General features: G+C 46.3%; 1 protein-coding gene across 6 annotated transcripts in view; it reads left to right on the plus strand.

Moving 5' to 3' along the window:
- The first annotated feature begins 14,551 nt into the window (after nt 1-14,551).
- The window catches only part of APLP2 (amyloid beta precursor like protein 2), a 36,142-nt gene continuing 30,818 nt past the window's right edge, over nt 14,552-19,875 (plus strand). For 5 of the 6 annotated variants that reach the window (XM_024756846.1, XM_024756847.1, XM_024756848.1 and 2 more), the window contains exons 1-2: nt 14,552-14,721; nt 15,556-15,679. In XM_024756846.1, the coding sequence (XP_024612614.1) occupies nt 14,602-14,721; nt 15,556-15,679 (244 nt within the window). In that variant the 5' untranslated portion in view covers nt 14,552-14,601. The remainder of the gene's footprint in view (nt 14,722-15,555; nt 15,680-19,875) is intronic. The other variant, XM_024756851.1, reaches the window with a different exon arrangement.

Raw genomic sequence — 19,875 nt, forward strand, 5'->3', positions numbered from 1 at the left:
TTTACCCACTTACATAACCCATACCAAATCCTTTTTAAGAAGAAATGTCTCAAGGTCCTTTTTCCTGTCTAATTCCCGTTCATTATTTTACTTGTAACCACTTGTCTCTTTTGCACGAGCCTGGCCTCTTTAGAGAAGCTTTTTTCTCTTTAGAGAAGCTTACCCATTTAGCCATCCAAGGACCCCATTCCTGCAAATGCCAGAAACTCTTGCTAGCCTTCATAACGGAAGAAAGGAAACTGCAGTTAAACGGAATCTACAGGTAAATGAAAAAAAGTCGTTCGGTCGTGTCTTCCCCTAGCACAGTGTTAGCTGAACACTTAACACAGTGCTGTCCAATAGAAAAAGGCGAGCCACATATGAAATGTAACTTTTTCTAGTTGACATTTTTTTAAAAAGCAAAAATAGGTGAAATGAGCTTTAACAATATAGTCTATTTAACTCAGTATATCTGAGATAATTATCATTTCAACACGTATAATCTCCTGGATGAATGCAGAGGCTTCCTAAGTGGCCTCCTTGTCTCCACCTAATCTTGCCAGATCACACCCTCTCACCTTCTAAAATATGCCTAGCAGGGTCGTTCTGGTGCTGGTGCTGGAGCAGAGCCCCGGCCCAGTTTCCTTGGGGAAGGGGTTCGGGAGACTTAGCTGTCCACTCCCCGCAGCCCCACGCCTACCCCTGCCGCAGCGCTTCTCAGATGCCAGCGCCGTCTCCACTTCCTTACGTCTTGTTTATAATGTACGTGTTACACTGTAGGTCTGGGCTTCCCTGGGTCTGGATCCTGCTTCTAAGACGGTGAGCTCCCCAGATACTTAGACTGAGTCTTATTTGCTTACCCAGCGTATTCATTTGCTAGGCTGGCCGTGGCAAAGTACTACAGACTGCATGGCTTAAGCAGTTGAAATTTATTGTCTCACTGTCCCTGGAGGCTGGAAGTTTAAGATCTACGCGCTGCTGGGTCACGCTCCCTCTGAAGGTCTGAGGGAGGATCTGTCCCAAGCTTCTCTCAGCTTCTGATAGTTCTTGGCTTTGGGTAGCATAACTCCCATCTTCACATGGCATTCTCCCTGTGTGTGTGTGTTGTCTCTTCACATTTTTCCCTCCTTTTATAGGGGTGCCATTCAGGTGGGATTAGGGGGCACCCCACTCTAGTGTGACCTGATCTTAATTACTGATATCTGCAACAACCTTATTTCTAAATAAGGTCACATTTGGAGGTGATAGATGTTAGGACTACAACATATGAATTTAAGGGGGGCACAGTTCAGCTCATAACACCCAGTGACTAGCATATTGACTGTAACGTAACTGTAAAATGATCAAATGAAATAATCTGAGGAAAGGATCAGAATTTTATTTTCTTAAAGGCATTATGTTTAAATAATCAAGATAGAAGCTCTCAATTTTATTAATACTTCTCATCTCTAGTTTTCAAATATATTCATAGTTAGTGGCTTTTGAATTGTTGCACCTCGAGAGATGCAGGTGGAGGGACTTCCATGACGGTTCAGTGGCCAGGACTCCGCGCTCCCAGTGCAGGGGGCCCAGGTTCCATCCCTGGTCGGGGATCCCACGTGCCGCAACGAAGAGTTTGCATGCTGCAACTAAGACCCGGTGCAGCCAAATAAGTAAATATTTTTTAAAAAGAGAGAGATGCAGGTGCAGGGTTCTAGCTCTAACTCTGTCCTGGTGAGAGAATGAATAGACCAACAAGGACAGAGAACAGGAGAGAAGAAAAGATGTCTATGCAGACTTGATGATGGACCTAGTGACTGAGCCAGCAGACCAGAGAAGCTGGAACCTAAATGCAGGGACACCAGCTGAAAGCAAGCTGATTTGCAGAGCAGACCTTGAATGAGGGATGGAAGCATCAGGGTGAGGCTAATGGCAGGGAGGGGTTGAAACTAAACATGAGTAATCAGGCCCTGAATAACGCACCTCACCCCACCTCGCTGCACCTCAGGGGAAGACTTCAGCTTCCTCGGGACGCCAGGCCCAGCAGAACGTGAGGCTCTGAGAGGGGAAAGGCTCCCTTCCTAGGCCCCGCAGACCTGCAGCAGCCAGGCTCGGGGGCCGCAGTCAGGGAGGGAGCTGAAGGATTCCTCTCTGGACAAGTTCTGTCCATGTACAGCAGGGTCCCTTTCCTAAACACTGAGTTAGATGACTTAGGGTCACCAGCCACTTCAGGAACACCTTGAACAAGAACAAAACAGATGGGGGAACTGCAGCTTAAAGACCATGCAGGGAGCAGGCAGGTAACTTCAGTAGGCTCTTGATATTTACCTCAGAGAGGAGGGGTTGTTTCCTCTATGAGATAATAGTTTGCAATAAAAAAAGGCTTTCCGAGAACAAGGAAGAGTTCTTGGTGGTTGGAAATGTGATACCAGACATTTAAAAGTCTGGTTAGAAATCGTTCTGAAAGGGAACAAAAAGAATCTAGAAAGGAAGAGGTAAGAAAGGAAGGTCAATGTAGGAGGTAAGATGCGGCTGATAAGAATTTCAGAGGGAGAAGAGGAAACCCAGGACTGAGTGTTTCCGCGATGATGTGGCCCACTGAGCGCTCAGGCAAGTGAATGACAAAAACTCAGACCCAGGCCTATTAGAATTGAATCTCAGGATACCGAAGATGGGTAAGATTTTACTTCCATGTAGGAAAAAACCAGACCTGCACAAAGAGCGAGGGATCAAATTGGCTTTAGATGTACCAGCAGCAGTGCTGGAAGCTAGGTGGCCCTAGCTCCACATCTTAACCTCTGAGGGAAAATTGTGTCCAGGTTACAGTTTAGTGCTTGTCCAAATTGCCAGCAAAGTGTGTGTGTAAGATAAAAGTTTCATGAGTGAAAGTTTCCGGGAGGCTGTGGGAAGCGGTGAGCCACTGACACAGGCGGTTAAGTCAAGAAGGAGCAGAGGGCTTCCCTGGTGGCGCAGTGGTTGAGAGTCCGCCTGCCGATGCAGGGGACGCGGGTTCATGCCCCGGTCCGGGAAGATCCCACATGTCGCGGAGCGGCTGGGCCCGTGAGCCATGGCCGCTGAGCCTGTGCGTCTGGAGCCTGTGCTCCGCAACGAAGGAGCAGAGTACTGAGTTGGGAACAGGAGAAAAGGGGGAAGCAGTTTTCAGGACAGTTGTGATCAGTCCCAGGAGTGGCAGCTGTGCTCAGGCCTGGAGAGTCATCAGCGCAGTTGAAGCAGGAAGACGGTGCCTGGTCTTCAAGAAAAGGGATCAGAGCCATCTCTGCAGATCTTCCTGGCAGGCTGAGTGCCAGCGGTCAGTACAGGCAAGTAAAGGAAGAGTTGGCCTTGCAGAGGCCGAGGGGGGAAATAGTTGCCTAAGGAGGGAGCTGACCTTTTTATGTCATAATCATGTAAACAGGAGTATTGATTTGACCAGCGGAGCAAGGAGAAGAAGGTGGGTGAGCGTAGGGTCTGGTGGTTTAAGAGTTCAATCCTTTTGACTAGAAAGTCCATCGATGATGTCCGGACTGAAAAGGTATGGAAGTGGTGAGGCATAAATAGTGGGAGAAAAGGCTGGATGGGCCGCCTTGGGGTGGAGGACTCCGCTAGGAGCCTGGTGTTGGGTGGCTTTTCAGGCTGGGCACGAGGACTCAAGTGGCAAAAGATGAAAAATGGAAACTTGCCTTGCTGCCTGAGTTGTTTTCGTTTTACTTGTCATTCATTACAGAGGTACTTATGTGAAGGCTAGCACAGCGTTAATCATTTGGAAATCGCTGCTGAGTGGTATCTGCTTAATTCTTACTAGTTTAACTAAATGTGTTGGAGAGAAAACAAGAGCACAGCCTTCAGTCAGAAAGTCACTTCCTTGGGTGTGAATGATTACCTACTAGGTAGTTGGTGCTGTTTCCAGGTGCCGAGATTAGGAAACCCGGAGGGCCCCCCGCCCCGCCCCCAAGCACAGCCCCACCCCCTGCCAACCTGCATCCTGTTGGAGGGAGATGGGCAGTGCAGGTGAATGAGCAGGTGAATTCCCATTGCTGGAGGGGAAAACAAAACACCGGCAGGGTGGGGCCTGTCCTTGGGAAGGGCCCCCAGAGATGCACATTCGAGCTGGGTCCTGAAAGGTGAGACGTGACAGCTCAGGGAAGAGCAGGGGCAGAAGTTCGAGGTGCAGAGCCTTGAGGCAGGAGAGACCCTGGCTTGTGCCCAGGAGGATGGTGTCCATCGCCAGACGGGTTGATGGAGGGAGCGGGGAGGAAGTAGGGGTCGTCAAGAGTTGGAATCCCTTGGAACATGAGAGTGAGTGATGTGTTCTGCCTTGAGATGATTCAAAATGCTGTGGTCGGAGTGGGTCTCGGAGGGCAGGGTGGACATAGCTCCCCAGGGGCCCACCTGACCAGTGGGACAGAAGTGCTCCTGGGCTTTCGCCTCTGGGAAAAGGGGACCAGCAAATGCTGAAATCTTGGTGTGTGTGAGCTGGACCACCATGCTGTGCATTTCCGGGTCCATCATGCACCCTGCAGCCTACCGAACGCCCCTCCCAGAGTTATGCAGTGCACACGTTTGCATCCTTTTTATTCTTTTTACTTGGGCGTAGCTTTTCCTGCTCTCCTTTATGCATTTATTTAGTAGTTAGGTAGCTGGTACCCAGGAAGGCTAATTAATGGCAGAGACAGCAAGCAGTAAGCATGCTGACTAGCAGCTCATACTCGCTTTATTACTTTATTTTTTTTAATTGCTGATAATTACAATAATGGGCATGGGCATGGGTCCCAGACAGGAAGAATTGTTGTCTGCAGGCAGATCTGGTGCGAGCTGATAATACAGTATTTACTTTTACATTTAAATGCTGCGTAAATCATGGCAAAGATGCCTTTCTGACTTGATTTGAACTTGGAGAGGGTGGAGCTCTTTCATATTTGTGTTACTTTCATAGCGTTTTGATGGACATTAGAAGTTAAAGTGATTTGTTACATCAAGATAGATGTGTGAATATTGCTTGATCTAGTAAACAGTGAAATGTTTAGCAGAATAGCATATGGAAATTGCCGATTTTGTATTTTTAAATGTGCATTTCCTCTCCCTGCCCTGTGAATGTCATCCTGGCAAATTGTCTTATTTTCTGTTTATAAGGAAAGAAAGATACGGGTTATTCACGGAGGAATTTCTGCCCTTTCTTGCCATTCAGCGTCACAGAACCTTAGAAATAAAGTGCTAACTCTTTGGTTTTCATGGAATAGTAAAGCTAAGAAAAACATTTTAGATAGATAAAGTTGTCACTTCTTAATATTATGGAAGGAGCATTTTTAAAAAACAGACTACCCATTTATTACTGCTGCCATCCTATGAAAAACATTTTAAAGCAAAGGTAAAAAAGAGAACCTTAGAATTCAGGACAGTCACTTCTCAAGAGAGGACAGGGCTTCCCTGGTGGCGCAGTGGTTGAGAGTCCGCCTGCCGATGCAGGGGACGCGGGTTCGTGCCCCGGTCCGGGAAGATCCCACATGTCGCGGAGCGGCTGGGCCCGTGAGCCATGGCCGCTGAGCCTGCGCGTCCGGAGCCTGTGCTCCACAACGGGAGAGGCCAAAACAGCGAGAGGCCCACATACCGCAAAAAAAAAAAAAAAAAAAAGAGAGGACAGTTTGCAGCTCAGCACCTTCGGCATTCGTGTGCGCACGTGCTCTCCAGACCTTTCTTACTTGCCTAAGATCTGTTGTTACAGACCTTACCAGGCAAGTAAGGTGTCAGGGAACCCCTGCTTTAAATTTAAAACACCAGTAAAAACTGTCCTAAATATTAAAACATGGATGTTTGCAGCTGCATGGATTTTTCTTATCTTTTCCCAGATAGTGTATTAAAGGAGAAAAGATTCAGTGAAATCAGTTCACATGTCTGACATTGGCTGTTGATGTTTGTGGTTGTAACATCTTGAAGTCAGAGCATTTCAGCCAAAGCTGACATGTTAGATAGTTTCCCAACTTAACCTTGGTAAAAATCACTAAGTTGAGTGTTTATTTTAGTGAAATACTTCTATCTGAAGAATAGAATTTTTTTAAAAGAGGTGTGATTTGTTGTTTCAAGTGCATGAAATATGCCCCCAAATTACCTAATTTTTAATGACTGACTTAATGCCTTTAAAATAAACAAAATATTACAGAGCATCAAATCAGCCAGAAGTAAGCTTATAACTTCTGAGAATATTGCCAGGTTTGTGCTTGGATATTCAACAGAAAACTCCCCGTCATTTGTAGTATTTCTGTCATCTGTGAATCCATAAGAATGACTTAGAATGAACATATTTAATGACTAATATTTAATCATTTGTACTTCTGGGTGTTTGTTACTTGAAATCATTTCAGCCTTTTAAGGTTTAGGAAACATGCCTACACACCCCCGCCAACCCTGTCTAGGCTGTTTGTTTGGCAGGCTCTTGGTTGCTGCCTGAGTAATACTGGCCAATGAGTGCCGAGGGGAAGACCAGGTTCACACCATGGAGATCCTCTGATGTTAATATTCATACTCCATCCTCCTGGCTTTCTGACCTTTGCAGGTAGCAGCCTTCAAAGCATGACATATTACTGCTTTTGTTTGGAATCATGCAGATTTTTATTCAGTGAGGAAGCTGTCTTTGTTTGCAAACCACGTTTCTTATGCATCAGGAGCTTTAGGAAAGTAGACTTCTGTCTGCCGTAGTGTGAGCCAAAGCTAGTATTGTGGGGGTCATTTATTGTAATACCTAACATTTGGGTAACGCCATATTTATGTTGCCCAAAAGTGAAAACTGGGGTCAGGAGAGAAACTAAATAACCTCCATGGGGCTACTTAGCTTGTAAGTCAAGGGAATATCCCTCAAGAAAACAGATTTAGAGAAATAACGTAGTGCTTTTTTTTTATTTATTTATTTTTGGTTGTGTTGGGTCTTCGTTGCTGCACGCGGGCTTTCTCTAGTTGCAGCGAGCAGGGTCTACTCTTTGTTGCGATGTACGGGCTTCTCATTGCAGTGGCTTCTCTCACTGTAGAGCACGGGCTCTAGGTGCGCGGGCTCAGTAGTTGTGGCTTACGGGCTCTAGAGCACAGGCTCAGTAGTTGTGGCACACGAGCTTAGTTGCTCCGCGGCATGTGGGATCTTCCCGGACCAGGGATCAAACCCGTGTCCCCTGCATTGGCAGGCGGATTCTCAACCACTGCGCCACCGGGGATGCCCACGTAGTGCTTTTTTGATCACAGCAGTGTCTCTATAGAAAACACAGGTTCATTTTGACCTCACTTGCATTTGGCTGGAAGCTGGACCAGAGCTAGGAAGCCAGCAACCCCCCAGTGATTTTCTTTTAAATGGTAAGGCAGTATTAAATTGTCATATAAACATTTGGTGACTGAATTCCCTCAAAATAAAATGTGGAGTGTGAATGCAGCCCTCTTCAGGTCTGTCCAGATTTCAGAGGTAGAGGAGGGATGTGCAGCCTTCACCCCATTTCACGGGTTTGGGGAGGATGGCTGGTCACGTGGTGTGCCCATGGCTTAAGCCCTGGTTCTTGTAGCCAGAGAAAATGACATCTTCAGGAGCCAGCCGATGCTAACGAAGCTAACGTTCAAGTCGGATGCTGTGCTTAGTGCTTACGTGCATTCTCTTAATTTATTCCCACAACAGGCCCGAGAGGAATAGTGTGTCAGTAGCCCTGTTTTACAGATAAAGAAATTTAAAGCCTGATACTAATAGCCATCAACACTTGAAGAACTCCTATGTAACAAGCACTGTTTCAAGCACTTTTCATGTGTTAAACTCACTTAAACCTCAAAACAGCACTATGGTGTGTAGTTACTATTGTCCTTATTTTATAGACAGGAGACCGAGGTCCAGAGAGGTTAGGGAACCTGCCAAACGTGGCACAGCCTGTCAGTGGTGGGGCTGGAACACAGTCACGGTTTGTCCATCTCGTACAGCCTGTGCTCTTCACCATCACATCACGTAGTTCCTCCAGGGTCAGGAGTGGAGAGAGCAGAAGGTGATGGCTGGCCGAGCCATGTCCCTAGGACCTCTGTTCCCGAGGAGGTCAGTTTCGTGGAATTCCCATTACAGGCAATTGGAAAGAAACACAGGAGCCTGTAAAGAACTTGTTCACTTGAGAATTTTAGATCTATAAACACTGTTCTGCCTTTTTTTTTTTTTTTACTTGAAAGTGTTTTATGTATTTGAGTAACTTCCTTTATAAAAGGCTCTTAGCTCTCATCTTAGAGACACGTACAGAAAGACGGACCTCTCTTAAATCTTGGTGCTTGGATCCTTACCAGTGTAATCCAGATGGACAGATTACCACGTTCCTATAAAAAGCCTTGGAGACAGTCTAAACTATTTTCAGTCTTGGAAATGATACATCATTTATACTTTAATATTTACAGCGCTAATAAAAGCAGGGATTATTTGTATAAATTACTGCCTATGAAAATGATACCTAACAGCTGGCATACATCAGTGGAAGATTAATGACCTTTTACATTCAGAGTTTTTCCACCTAACCCTAATTCACAAGCTTCTAATTAGAATTAAGTTCAAATGTTAACAACAACAGAAAGCCGAGGATTTTCAGTTGGCGTAACGTAAGCTGTCACTTTTAAGAACAGGTTTCTCAGTTTGCTGTTCAGGCTGGAAAATGCTTAACAAGAATCCTGATATGTTATTAAATAGTGTGTTGAAATGTTCGAAGTTTGGAGGGGTTTTTTTTTTTTTTTGGCTGCAGTGGGTCTTCGTTGCTGCGCGCGGGATTTCTCTAGTTGCGGTGAGCGGGGGCTACTCTTCGTGGCAGTGCGTGGGCTTCTCATTGTGGTGGCTTCTTTTGTTACGGAGCATGGTCTCTAGGCGCGCGGGCTTCAGTAGATGCAGCATGCGGGCTCAGTAGTTGCAGCTCACGGGCCCCCTAGAGCACGCAAGCTTCAGTAGTTGCGGTGCGTGGACTCAATAGTTGTGGTTCATGGGCTCTAGAGCGCAAGCTCAGTAGTTGTGGCGCACGGGCTTAGTTGCTTCGTGGCATGTGAGATCTTCCCGGACCAGGGCTCAAACCCGTGTCCCCTGCATCGGCGGGCGGATTCTTAACCACTGCGCCACCAGGGAAGTCCTTGGAGCTTTTTTAAATTGAAAGCTTCACGCTGTGCTGCTGAGGAAGATGCACTAGGGACCTCAAACTGCAGTCACCCTTTGGACAGTAACAGAAGTGGAGTTTCTCATACGTGAGGTTCTGGGCAGAATTGTAATAGTTCTCCCATTGGAGATAAATCAAATGTAATATAATATATATACGCATGGGGTTTTACTACATTAGGGTATGTTCAGAATAAATAGTTACGTTTTTCAGGTATTGGGCCTGCTCTGATCATACTTGCTCGTTGCCCTACCAAAGAGCGTGTCTTCTCTTTGTGGATTGAAACCATGGAGTCACAGTCGAAATTCAGGCAAGCGATGAATAGGATTTAAAAAAAATCAAAACTGTTTTATTTTGAACTAATTTTAGAGTTTTTAAAAAGTTGCAAAAATAGTAGAGGGAGTTCCCCTGTACCTTAGACTGCGCTTCTCTTAGTATTAACATCTGACATAACCCTTGTGCATTTATCAAAACTGGGAGGTTGACATTGGTACAGCAGTGTTAACTTACGCACAGGCCTTATTCAGATACTGCTCCAGTTTTCCCACCAGTGTCCTTTTCCTGTTTCAGGATCCTGTCTGGGCTCCCACGTTGCATCGTTTTTCTCCATAGCCTCCAGTCTGAGACAGTCTCTCGGTGTGTCTTTCCTCATCTGTCCTCTTACACGAATTATGGCTGGTGACGTTGACGGCAGTGTCTCCACTGTGAAGTAGTTTGGCTTCCCTTTTGTAGTTAATATATTGGGGCGATAACCTGGAAACTGGATTTTTTAAACTTTGTTTGATTAAGTAAATCTTGGGTGCAGGTTTGTGGACACAGACCTAAGTCATTTTAATTTAGGAATCATGAAGTACCATTCAGAACTTAAACAAACAAATGAATACAGGATCTTCACATCCATGAATAGATTGTCATTTCACTGACATATTCATTTAAAAAAGGAGGGTCAGGGGTTCCCTGGTGGCGCAGTGGTTGAGAGTCCGCCTGCCGACGCAGGGGACACGGGTTCGTGCCCCGGTCCGGGAAGATAACACATGCCGCGGAGCAGCCGGGCCCGTGAGCCATGGCCCCTGAGCCTGCGGGTCTGGAGCCTATGCTCCGCAACGGGAGAGGCCACAGCAGTGAGAGGCCTGCGTACCACAAAAATAAATAAATAAATAAATAAATAAATAAATAAAAAGGCGGGTCTTTGAGAAGAGTCTGTGTCTTGATGTCACTCCTGTGCCTGTGGTGAGTAGGTGCTACATGTACAGTGCTCTAATGGGAGCTGGAGCTGTGCTGCCCTGCTTCTCGGGGGTACATGGACCACAGGAGCACTTCCTGTCACAGGAAACAGACTCCCTCAGGAATAGAATAAAGCCCGCCTCTTTGGAGGACGCTCCCTCCATGGCAGGCACTTTCACAGAGCCTGGAGCCAAATTGGAATCTGAGGCAGTAGCTTTAGTGAGGAAGGAAGTAATGGATTACCTGTTTGCTTTGGATTGGGAGGCTTTGTGAAGGGAGGTGGGGCTGAGGTGGGCCCAGGAGTTGCTTCTCTTGAGGTGATGATTAAAGGAAGGCCCTGTTTGAAGTTACATTCAGATTTATGTTTGTTGCTATTTATTTATTGCGTTAAAGCCATTTCAGGTTTTCAACCAAGTTACTAGAAGCACTTTTTACCAAGTAGAATTTCCATCCTTGAGTAGCTGAGTCAAATTAATAAAATGGAATTTCTTAATAAGAATGAATTATTAAGTTAAATGGAAGTGCTGAACTAGGAAAGCAGTTGATGCAATTTGTTTTCAAAGCCTTAAAAATGCTGCAGTGTTCATAGATCAAGGGCTGGCCGCGGTGCCCAAGCGTGGGGCGTTAATTTTCTTTCCTAGAGGATTTCGGGTTCACAGGATATTGGAAGTGCTGACTTGGCAACGAAATCCCATTTGTAACATGTTAGGTTAGGAAACAGATTGATTTATACGTTGATGTAATGGGTCAAAGCACAGTGTGTGCCTCCGAAAATGGAGAGCACATTAAATAAGAGCATTTTCAAAGGAAAGAAGCACAAACATTACAGGAAAAAGCGATCCTGTTATACACTGGGTAAGGTTGGGGTATGTTTGGTTAGTTGATCCCTAGACGTGGTCCGCAGAGGCTTTTTATATTCCAGATGATACCTTCTTGAGAGTCTCTGATGGCCACAAGGATTAATCTTTCTGAACTCAGAAATGAATCACGGCAGCATATGAGCTGTCTGGACTGATTCCAGTTACCCTCCTTTTCCTTGGTGGGAACTGATGTGAGGAGCTGTGGCTGCCAAGCTGCCTCTTCCTGCTGCTTTAACCTCTGGTATTTTAGATCCTCTTTAGGGAAGGCACTGTTGACCATTTCTGCAGAAAGATCAAATGCACTTAACCACCGATGTATTGACCTCAGTGGTTGACCCGTAAACTGAGCATTGTACAGTTGGAACTCTTGTGGCCTTTCAGCCAACAGCCATAGCGAGCCACACGTGGACTGTCTTCTTCAATGTTTTTTTTTTTTTAATTTTGCGGTACGCGGGCCTCTCCCTGCTGTGGCCTCTCCCGTTGCGAAGCACAGGCTCCGGACGCGCAGGCTCAGCGGCCATGGCTCACGGGCCCAGCCGCTCTGCGGCATGTGGAATCTTCCCGGACCGGGGCACGAACCCGTGTCCCCTGCATCGGCAGGCGGACTCTCAAGCACTGCGCCACCAGGGAAGCCCTGTCTTCTTCAATGGGATGAGCGACTGCTTGCACGGTTTTGACTGTGGCCTGGGTGAGCTCATGTAATTGACTGATGCTCTTTCTTACCTGTATTCATTTTTGGAACTAAAGAGGCAAATGCCTCCCTCCCCCGCCTCTGTACTTCTGAAAGATTAGATACCACCCTGACATCCTAGTTAATGTTAAAATATACCGGTCCGTAGAGAGAATTTAGAAAGGATTGCTCAGCGTCTTTCACGTTTAACTGTGGTAGTTCATTTATAGCAGGTTTAGGAAATACTTTCCTTCTAACCTGTAGATTTGGCTTTCTTGCTTACATATTTATCATGTCTTCCTGGATTTTCTTTGTTCGTTTCTGTCTGAGCTTTTGAAGAGTAGGAAGGAAGGAATTTGCTGGAACACTGGTTTCGGTGCACAGAGCATCCCTGGGGTTTGCTTGCCTTTGTTTCTGTATGTACCACTTAATGTACTGTGTGCCCATTTCCCTCCGTATCATAACCCAAGTTTCTAGCCTTAATCCTTAGATATGCCTCCCAGAAGAAGAATGGCCAGTAGAAGAGGCATTTTTGTGCACATCTCCAGCTCAGTGTGAGAATTAAGTGCCTTTGTCGTGTGCATCTTTATACCTTTTAATGATCTGTTTGAATTAAACGCCATTAAGGTACTACCTATACCTTCTTTCCACAGATACCTTTAAATGTTTTTTCTTTCTCTGGGGGAGACAGGACTTCACACCAGTCTATAGCTTCACGTGCAGTTATTGTGAACGCACAGGATCTGTGTCTTCTACTTTAATAGACGATTATTCATCACAGTGGGGTGACAGTCTATTCTACTTAATAAAGTTGCTGACTGTTCTCCTCGTTGGATTTAACTGAGGTGTTTTTCATCCCTGATTGATCTTGGCGACATTTTAGATCCAGATTAGCTTTCTCCCAGCATCCAGCAAGTGTTCGTGCTTCCTTGTCTCGCGCTACTGGAAAGCAGGCTAATTTTAATAAGCTCCTAAGCAAAACGTGTAGGTGGTAAATTTGTCCTAGAAGATCGGGATGTATTTCAGAATCAAACGTAGGCTCCTAATTGGAAGGACCATTCATGTCTGTGTAGCCAGTCTATCAGCACAAATGCAGGAGACTTGCCTGGAAAGCACACAGTTTTCCATATATTTTATAAGTCAGGGAATTCCCTGGCAGTCCAGTGGTTAGGACTCTGTGCTTTCACTGCCAAAGGCATGGGTTTGATCCCCGGTCGGGGAACTAAGATCCCACAAGCTGCAGGGTACGGCCAAAAAAAAAAAAGTCACATCTACTTTTTCTTGTTAATAGGAAAACCATTTATTACCAATGCTCTCTGCTCTTTTTGAAAAGATCATAATAGGCCAGATAGTCTAACCCGACCCCTCAAGTTTTAACATTTTAAAAAGATGTTTAATTTTTGTTTTGAAAGAACTTACCCATTAGGAGAGACCACAGAACTTTATTGTGAATGTAACCATCAATATTGGTATATCTTTAGATGCAGGGATGCCTGTGTTTTTTCTGGTGCACGAGACTTTGTGAGAGCCTCACTGTCATCGTATGTAAATGTTTTTTCTCACCTGTAATTTGTGAGCTATTGATGGCTACGGATAGTTGATTTTTTTCCTAACACGAGATAAAATTGTTCATGAAATCCCTTTTAGTGTTCTCTTTCCATGCACGACGCCATTGCTCACTGAGTTATGCAAGCCATGCTGCCTCTTGGTCACCCCCCGGCCATCGTCACCCAGTCTTGCCTGCATTGCTGTCTGCCGGTGCTGCCTTACCCAAGTACTGTCATCTCTCCAGCTCCCTGAGCCATCCCCCTGCCTACAGAGAACATCAGAGCTGCATTTGAAAAATATTAACTCTGTACCTAGAACCCTCAGCACTCCATCCTTTCTTGGTCGACAGACCATCCAGTCTTGACCATGTGTGCCACCCACCCTTTCCTTGGACCCTCCACAGACTCACAGTCTACATTCTCCCCCAATGGGGATGGCCAAAGCCACTCCAGTGTCACAGCCCTTGGACCCTCCACAGACTCACAGTCTACATTCTCCCCCAACGGGGATGGCCAAAGCCACTCCAGTGTCACAGTTCAGGAAGCTTCCCCATCACCTCCTACCCAAGCCTAAGTCACATTCCCTTTTTGTTTTGTATGCTCCTTCAGCTCTATGTTCTTTTCCTTCGTAAGACATCTGGGAATCTTTCTGTGTGAGAATTGACTCTTGAACTAGACCATAAACCCCAAGAGGGCAGGGGCCGTAACCTTTTGCTCAGCCTTGTGTCCTGAGCATTTAGCGCGTTGCTGTGCAAAAATAGTAGTTGCTCAGTAAAATGGTGTCATGTAAGTGAATTGAGTAAAATTGCTGGAACTCTCGCCGTTCTATACTTTTGTGTTTTGGTGTATTAAGGAATGGAAAGTGGGTTTGCTTGTATTAGAGGGGACTGCAGGTGGATTATGGGTTCCCAAGTCAGAAGTATCTAGACGGGGAGTGGTGGTTACAGTTCCCACGCACATTTCTCTCTGATTATATATGTCCAAAGGTCATTTTTTATTCTGGCTTAGTTCCTGGGAAAAGGATTTGTTTATGAAGAAAAAATAGTAAGTAATGAAGATTTTTTAAAAGGTCCATTCTACTGTCACAAACCGCTAAGTGACTCTCCCTCCATGCCACCTCTTGGGAGTGAACCTGGAATTTCTTTTCCCTTCGACAGGCCCTCGCAGCCAACGCTGGAACAGGGTTTGCTGTTGCTGAGCCTCAGATTGCAATGTTCTGTGGAAAGCTAAATATGCACGTGAACATTCAGACTGGGGAGTGGGAACCTGACCCGACAGGCACTCGGAGCTGCTTCGGAACAAAGGAGGAAGTTCTCCAGTACTGTCAGGAGGTAAGCGTGCTGCCAGAAACTTAAACGTTTCTGGGTCACGTTTGAACCTGTTTGCTTTAGAAATAGGTGCTCTGTCATTCTGCTGTTTTGACCTAAGACCAGGCTGGTGATGATGGGGGCAGCAGGCTTCTGTTCTGAGTGTGCACTTGGCCTGGGTGTGCTGGGAGCTCTCTGTCCTTTCTGGACGGAATACTGCAGAAGCTTGGCAGGGCCTTAGAAGTGCAGCCTGGTTCCCTTGGCTTCCCACATGTTATGGGAAGTTGTGAAACAAGCCCAGTGTCACGTGTGTGCTTGTGTTTTGCACTTGCTGGTAGAAGCCACCAGTATCATAAGGGATTATCTCATGTCTGATTCAACAGACTTTTTGGGTCAATGCTTGACGTAGAAAAGTGTATGAGATGTTTTAATTTCTTACCAAAACTAGCCTTTGGGGTCAGGGTTGGAATATTATTCTATAATTTCATTAACACACACTTCCATAGACTTGTCTCTTAAATGTTTTAGTTTTTGAACTCAGCTATTTACACACACCCTACAAGTGGACTTGATACCTAATAGACTTGTTTGGGGCTGAACGCTTGCTGCTTGTGTAGGTCTTTTTTCAAAGAGAATGTGTCAGAAGTGGTCCAAAATCTACCTGTCAAAAGAAAGCTAACAGTTACAGTATCTCTTTGCTTGATTAGTTCCGTTGGAACCAGGCAGCAGAGGGGACTTCAGCTTTACACAGGATGACGGGAAAGCTGAGCACGCAGACACTCGTCCTGGCTCACCAGCGAGCGTTCATCTTTTACGGACAAAGTCAGTCTACTGTGTGTGTTTCCTCTTCCCTTGCAGATGTATCCAGAACTACAGATCACAAATGTGATGGAGGCAAACCAGGCAGTCAGCGTGGACAACTGGTGCCGGAGGGACAAGAAGCAGTGCAAGACTCACATCGTGATCCCCTTCAAGTGTCTCGGTGAGCGTCCTGGAGCACCTCTGGGTTACCTCTCAAGAACGCGGGGTCCCCGGTTTTACATTTCATCTTCTGGCTCACAGTGAGATGTCGCCATCTGTCAAGAAGCCAAGGGCTGCAGGAATGTACTGGGGGGCTGTCTTTGGAATACTCAGGGCTTTCTGGTGTCGATAAGTCTGATGGTCACTAACGCCACCTCTCCCGTCGTGGGCGTCCTCTGCTTTTTCAGGATGAGCCTCTTCCACACCCCTGAGTGAGCGTGCTGCGCTCAGAGCGGCCCAGCTTCGTTCACACCGAGAGTTTGAAATTACTGTTGATAGTCCTGGGATCAGTAGTACCGAAGCAGCCGAGGGGTGGTCTTTCGTTCCCCTTTCTTTGCCCTACACACATTTTGCAAGCACCGAAATCCTGTATTGTTAGCCAGACCAAACCTGTGGCAGTTTTCAGAAGCCGAGGAAGTGAGTCGTAGCTGCCTGTAGATAGTCAGGGCTGCGTCGGCCAGGCCCTGTGCCACCTGCCTGACTGAAGCGTCAGCTGATAAGGGTGTTTATGACTCTGTGTGTTTCTGTTAGCAGTCAGACCTAACTCAAGTGCAGCCATAACATTTTATTACCCAGAAGTAGAGTCGCTGCTCCAAATGCCCTTTTAGTGAACGTGCTCATCCTGACCACTGAGCGTTGACACATCTAAGTTACGTTCATGCGTCTGTTGCCTGACTGACTCAGGAACAGATTTGGTCGTGGCAACTTAAAAGGGCAAAACGATCAATTTTAGATGATCCGCGATAGGACTGACATACATAGAGCACTAACATAGCCTGGCTAGCTCTGCGGATGTATTTAATTTTAACCACTAACTTAACCTGTTCCCCTCCCTCCTTCATTAAAATCTTTCTGGGACTTCCCTGGTGGTGCAGTGGTTAAGAATCCGCCTGCCAATGCAGGGGACACGGGTTCGAGCCCTGGTCTGGGAAGATCCCACATGCCGCGGAGCAACTAAGCCCGTGCGCCACAACTGCTGAGCCTGCGCTCTAGAGCCCGCGAGCCACAACTACTGAAGCCCGTGGGCCTAGAGCCCGTGCTCCGCAACAAGAGAAGCAACTGCAATGAGAAGCCTGAGCACCACAACGAAGAGTAGCCCCCGCTCGCCACAACTAGAGAAAGGCCGCGCGCAGCAACGAAGACCCAACGCAGCCAAAAATAAATAAATAAATTTATTTAAAAACAACAACAACAAAAAACTTTTCCTGACATGGAACTCATTGCTTTCTCCTTCTCACAGGTAGCAAAGTAACAGGAAGAGGCAGCAGCTGAATAACAGTATTTACCGTAGCAGTTACTTTGTTTTAAAAGTATTGAGTACGGGGGAAAAGAGGACAGGTGTGTGCTTAACACCATTTACTTAAAACTGAGCCCCATGCAGTAGTGTGAGGCTTGTGAATGGTTTTGTGTGGTGTGGTTTAAAGATGTTCTTTCATTCCCTTTGGCTGTAAGAAATCTCTGAGTATGGGGTTTCATTCATTCTGTGTAAAATTCTCAAACTTAAGAGAGTACCCTTGAATATTCATACGCGATAGATAGTACCTAGCTATCATTTTCTTCCTTTTGCACGGTCATTACCAGAGGCTTTGTGGCCTGGTCTTCCCAATCCTGCCTGTTCTTTGTCACTTGTTGGCTCCACTACCCACCCAGGACTCTGAGCTGGAGATCTGGGAGACCTGTATCTCCCCACACCCAGCCAGTTCTCAGGGCAGCCTGATTTTTACCTCTTAAGAATGGCTTATAACCATGGTTCCCAAACGGTGCACAAAGGCACCCCAGGGCACTAGGGATATTTTTGATTTTCAGGGAAAGCATGTCAGACATTGTGAGCTAGCTGGAGGCGTTCACGGTTTCAGCATCAGCTCATCCCGTTCCTTTCGATGACCTCATGTCTTTGTGAGGCTGCTTCTTAGTGGTTTCTGTGAGGAAAAGCCAGCATTGCACCAGAATTGCTGAAGGAATGGGGGTGATGGTGCTGAGTTTACCGCCGTGCAGGAGAAGCTGTGCAGTGCCCAGCAGGCACAAGGTGTCAGACACAGGTGCTTTTTACTAAGTTGTCGCCCTGACTACTTAACTTTTCGGCACCCTTTTGGCCTGGGGGGTGCTGTGAAAAAATTCCTGGGTCACCCAGAGTACCGTGACTGGGGAAACTTTGGGAACCTCCGGCTGGTCCATCCGAGTCCCCTGCTCTAGCTCAGTCTTTTATCATTTCCTGCCTGGACTGTGAGAACCGCTTCTGCGCGTTTCTCAGTTCTGTTCAGTCCATTGCCCTCCCTGATCCAAAATGAAGACTGAACTGTCTCTCCTGCACATAAAACCCTTCAGTAGCTCTAGCTCTTCTTCACCTAAAAGACCAGGTGTAAGCGCCCTTAGCACAGTTTGGAAACTGCATGGTGTGGCCCTTGCTTAGCTCTGCTCCGTGCCCCCAACCCCTGCTTCATCCTCCCCACCCCTGCTCCATGCTCCCACCACAGCACGTCCACCTCGTGGCTCCTGCCACGTGCAGTCTAGCTCCCACTGGAGTGACTTTATGTACTCTCTTTGCTTGGCGAGTTCTCCTTTTCACACTCATCTCAGGGACACCTCCTTTAAAGGAAGCCTTTCCTGCTGCTCTAATTTCTGTCTTGACGTCCAGGTTTCTCAGCTCCTCTTTGTTGCCGCCCGTGCCCCATCACCCTGCACGATGCCGGTCTGTTGATGTGTCTTTCTCCAGCTACACTCTGAGCACCTTGGAGGAAGGTCACGGCTTTAGTCTTCTCTGTCCCCGCAGTCAAGACGGTGCCTGGAACTAGGATGCTGTCTGTTGATTGCAAGACCACTGCCATAGCTGGTGCACAGCGAAAATGTTCTTTTCTAAATGTTAGTTTGAGTTTTTCAGTGCCAGAGAACCAGACGATGCATGATATTGTCATTAACTAGATGCATAAAACAATTTGACCATAAACCATTCAATACCTTCTTTGCATTGTGGTCACTGAATAATGCATAATACAGTCTTCAGTGTTACTGAAGTTATTGTGTTTACACAATTCAGACAGTTATTGTGTTTACAGCAGCATCCATTTGGACAACTTCTTAACCAGGAAGGAGAGCTTACCTGTTGGTATTTTTAAATAAGTAAAACAGTTGCCTGAGCCTAAGCTAGTAGGGGACCAGGTGGCTGGAGTTTAAGGGAGGTTAGGAAGAAAGTACTGCCAATTCCTTGTAATCATTTGAGAAGCAGAAGATTGTAATGTCTCTCCGTCCCCGTCCCCACCCCTTTAGAGTCCCCAGGCACTGGTTAATTATCAGCACCACTTTCTTTTTACCATAGGCTCCTTAGAAAGCCTTTTGGTTCTAGTCTTTCAGGGTTACTTTTGCCTTTTTAACTTAAAGATAATACGGGACTTCCCTGGCGGTCTGGTGGCTAAGATGCCGTGCTTCCATTGCAGGGGGCATGGGTTCGATCCCTGGTCAGGAAACTAAGATCCCACATGCCATGCGGCATGGCCAAAAATAGGAAAAAATAAAATAAAAATAATAACAGTTTTAAAATAATTTCAAGTTTATAGAATGGTTGCAAAAATAGTACAAAGAGCTTCCATTAAATCCTTTCCTCAGATTTTCCAACTGTTAACATTTGATTAATACGGTAAAATTAATCTTACCACTTGTATCTCCCCGCAGGTTTTGTTTTTGTTTTAAATCATTTAAGTTGTAGACATGGTATCCTTTTATCCCTTAATACTTCCATGTATATTTTTTATAAACAAGGACATTCTGCTATGTAACTATAGTACAGCCGTCAAAATCAGGAAATTATCATTGATATACTATCTAATCTACAGACCCTGTTCAAGTTTCACCTGTTCCAACAACACCAGGATCTAATTCATTGTTTCAGTGTTGCACTTAGTTCTCTCTGTAGCCTTTCCTTGTCTTTCTTTTTTTGTTTTTTTTTTTTTTGTGGTACGCGGGCCTCTCACTGCTGTGGCCTCTCTCGTTGCGGAGCACAGGCTCCAGACGCGCAGGCTCAGCGGCCATGGCTCACGGGCCTAGCCGCTCTGCAGCATGTGGGATCTTCCCAGACCGGGGCACGAACCCGCGTCCCCTGCATCGGCAGGCGGACTCTCAACCACTGCGCCACCAGGGAAGCCCCCTCCTTGTCTTTCTTAACTT

Source organism: Neophocaena asiaeorientalis, unplaced genomic scaffold (genome assembly GCF_003031525.2).
Source record: "Neophocaena asiaeorientalis asiaeorientalis breed wild unplaced genomic scaffold, Neophocaena_asiaeorientalis_V1.1 scaffold424, whole genome shotgun sequence".
Classification (NCBI taxonomy): domain Eukaryota; kingdom Metazoa; phylum Chordata; class Mammalia; order Artiodactyla; family Phocoenidae; genus Neophocaena; species Neophocaena asiaeorientalis.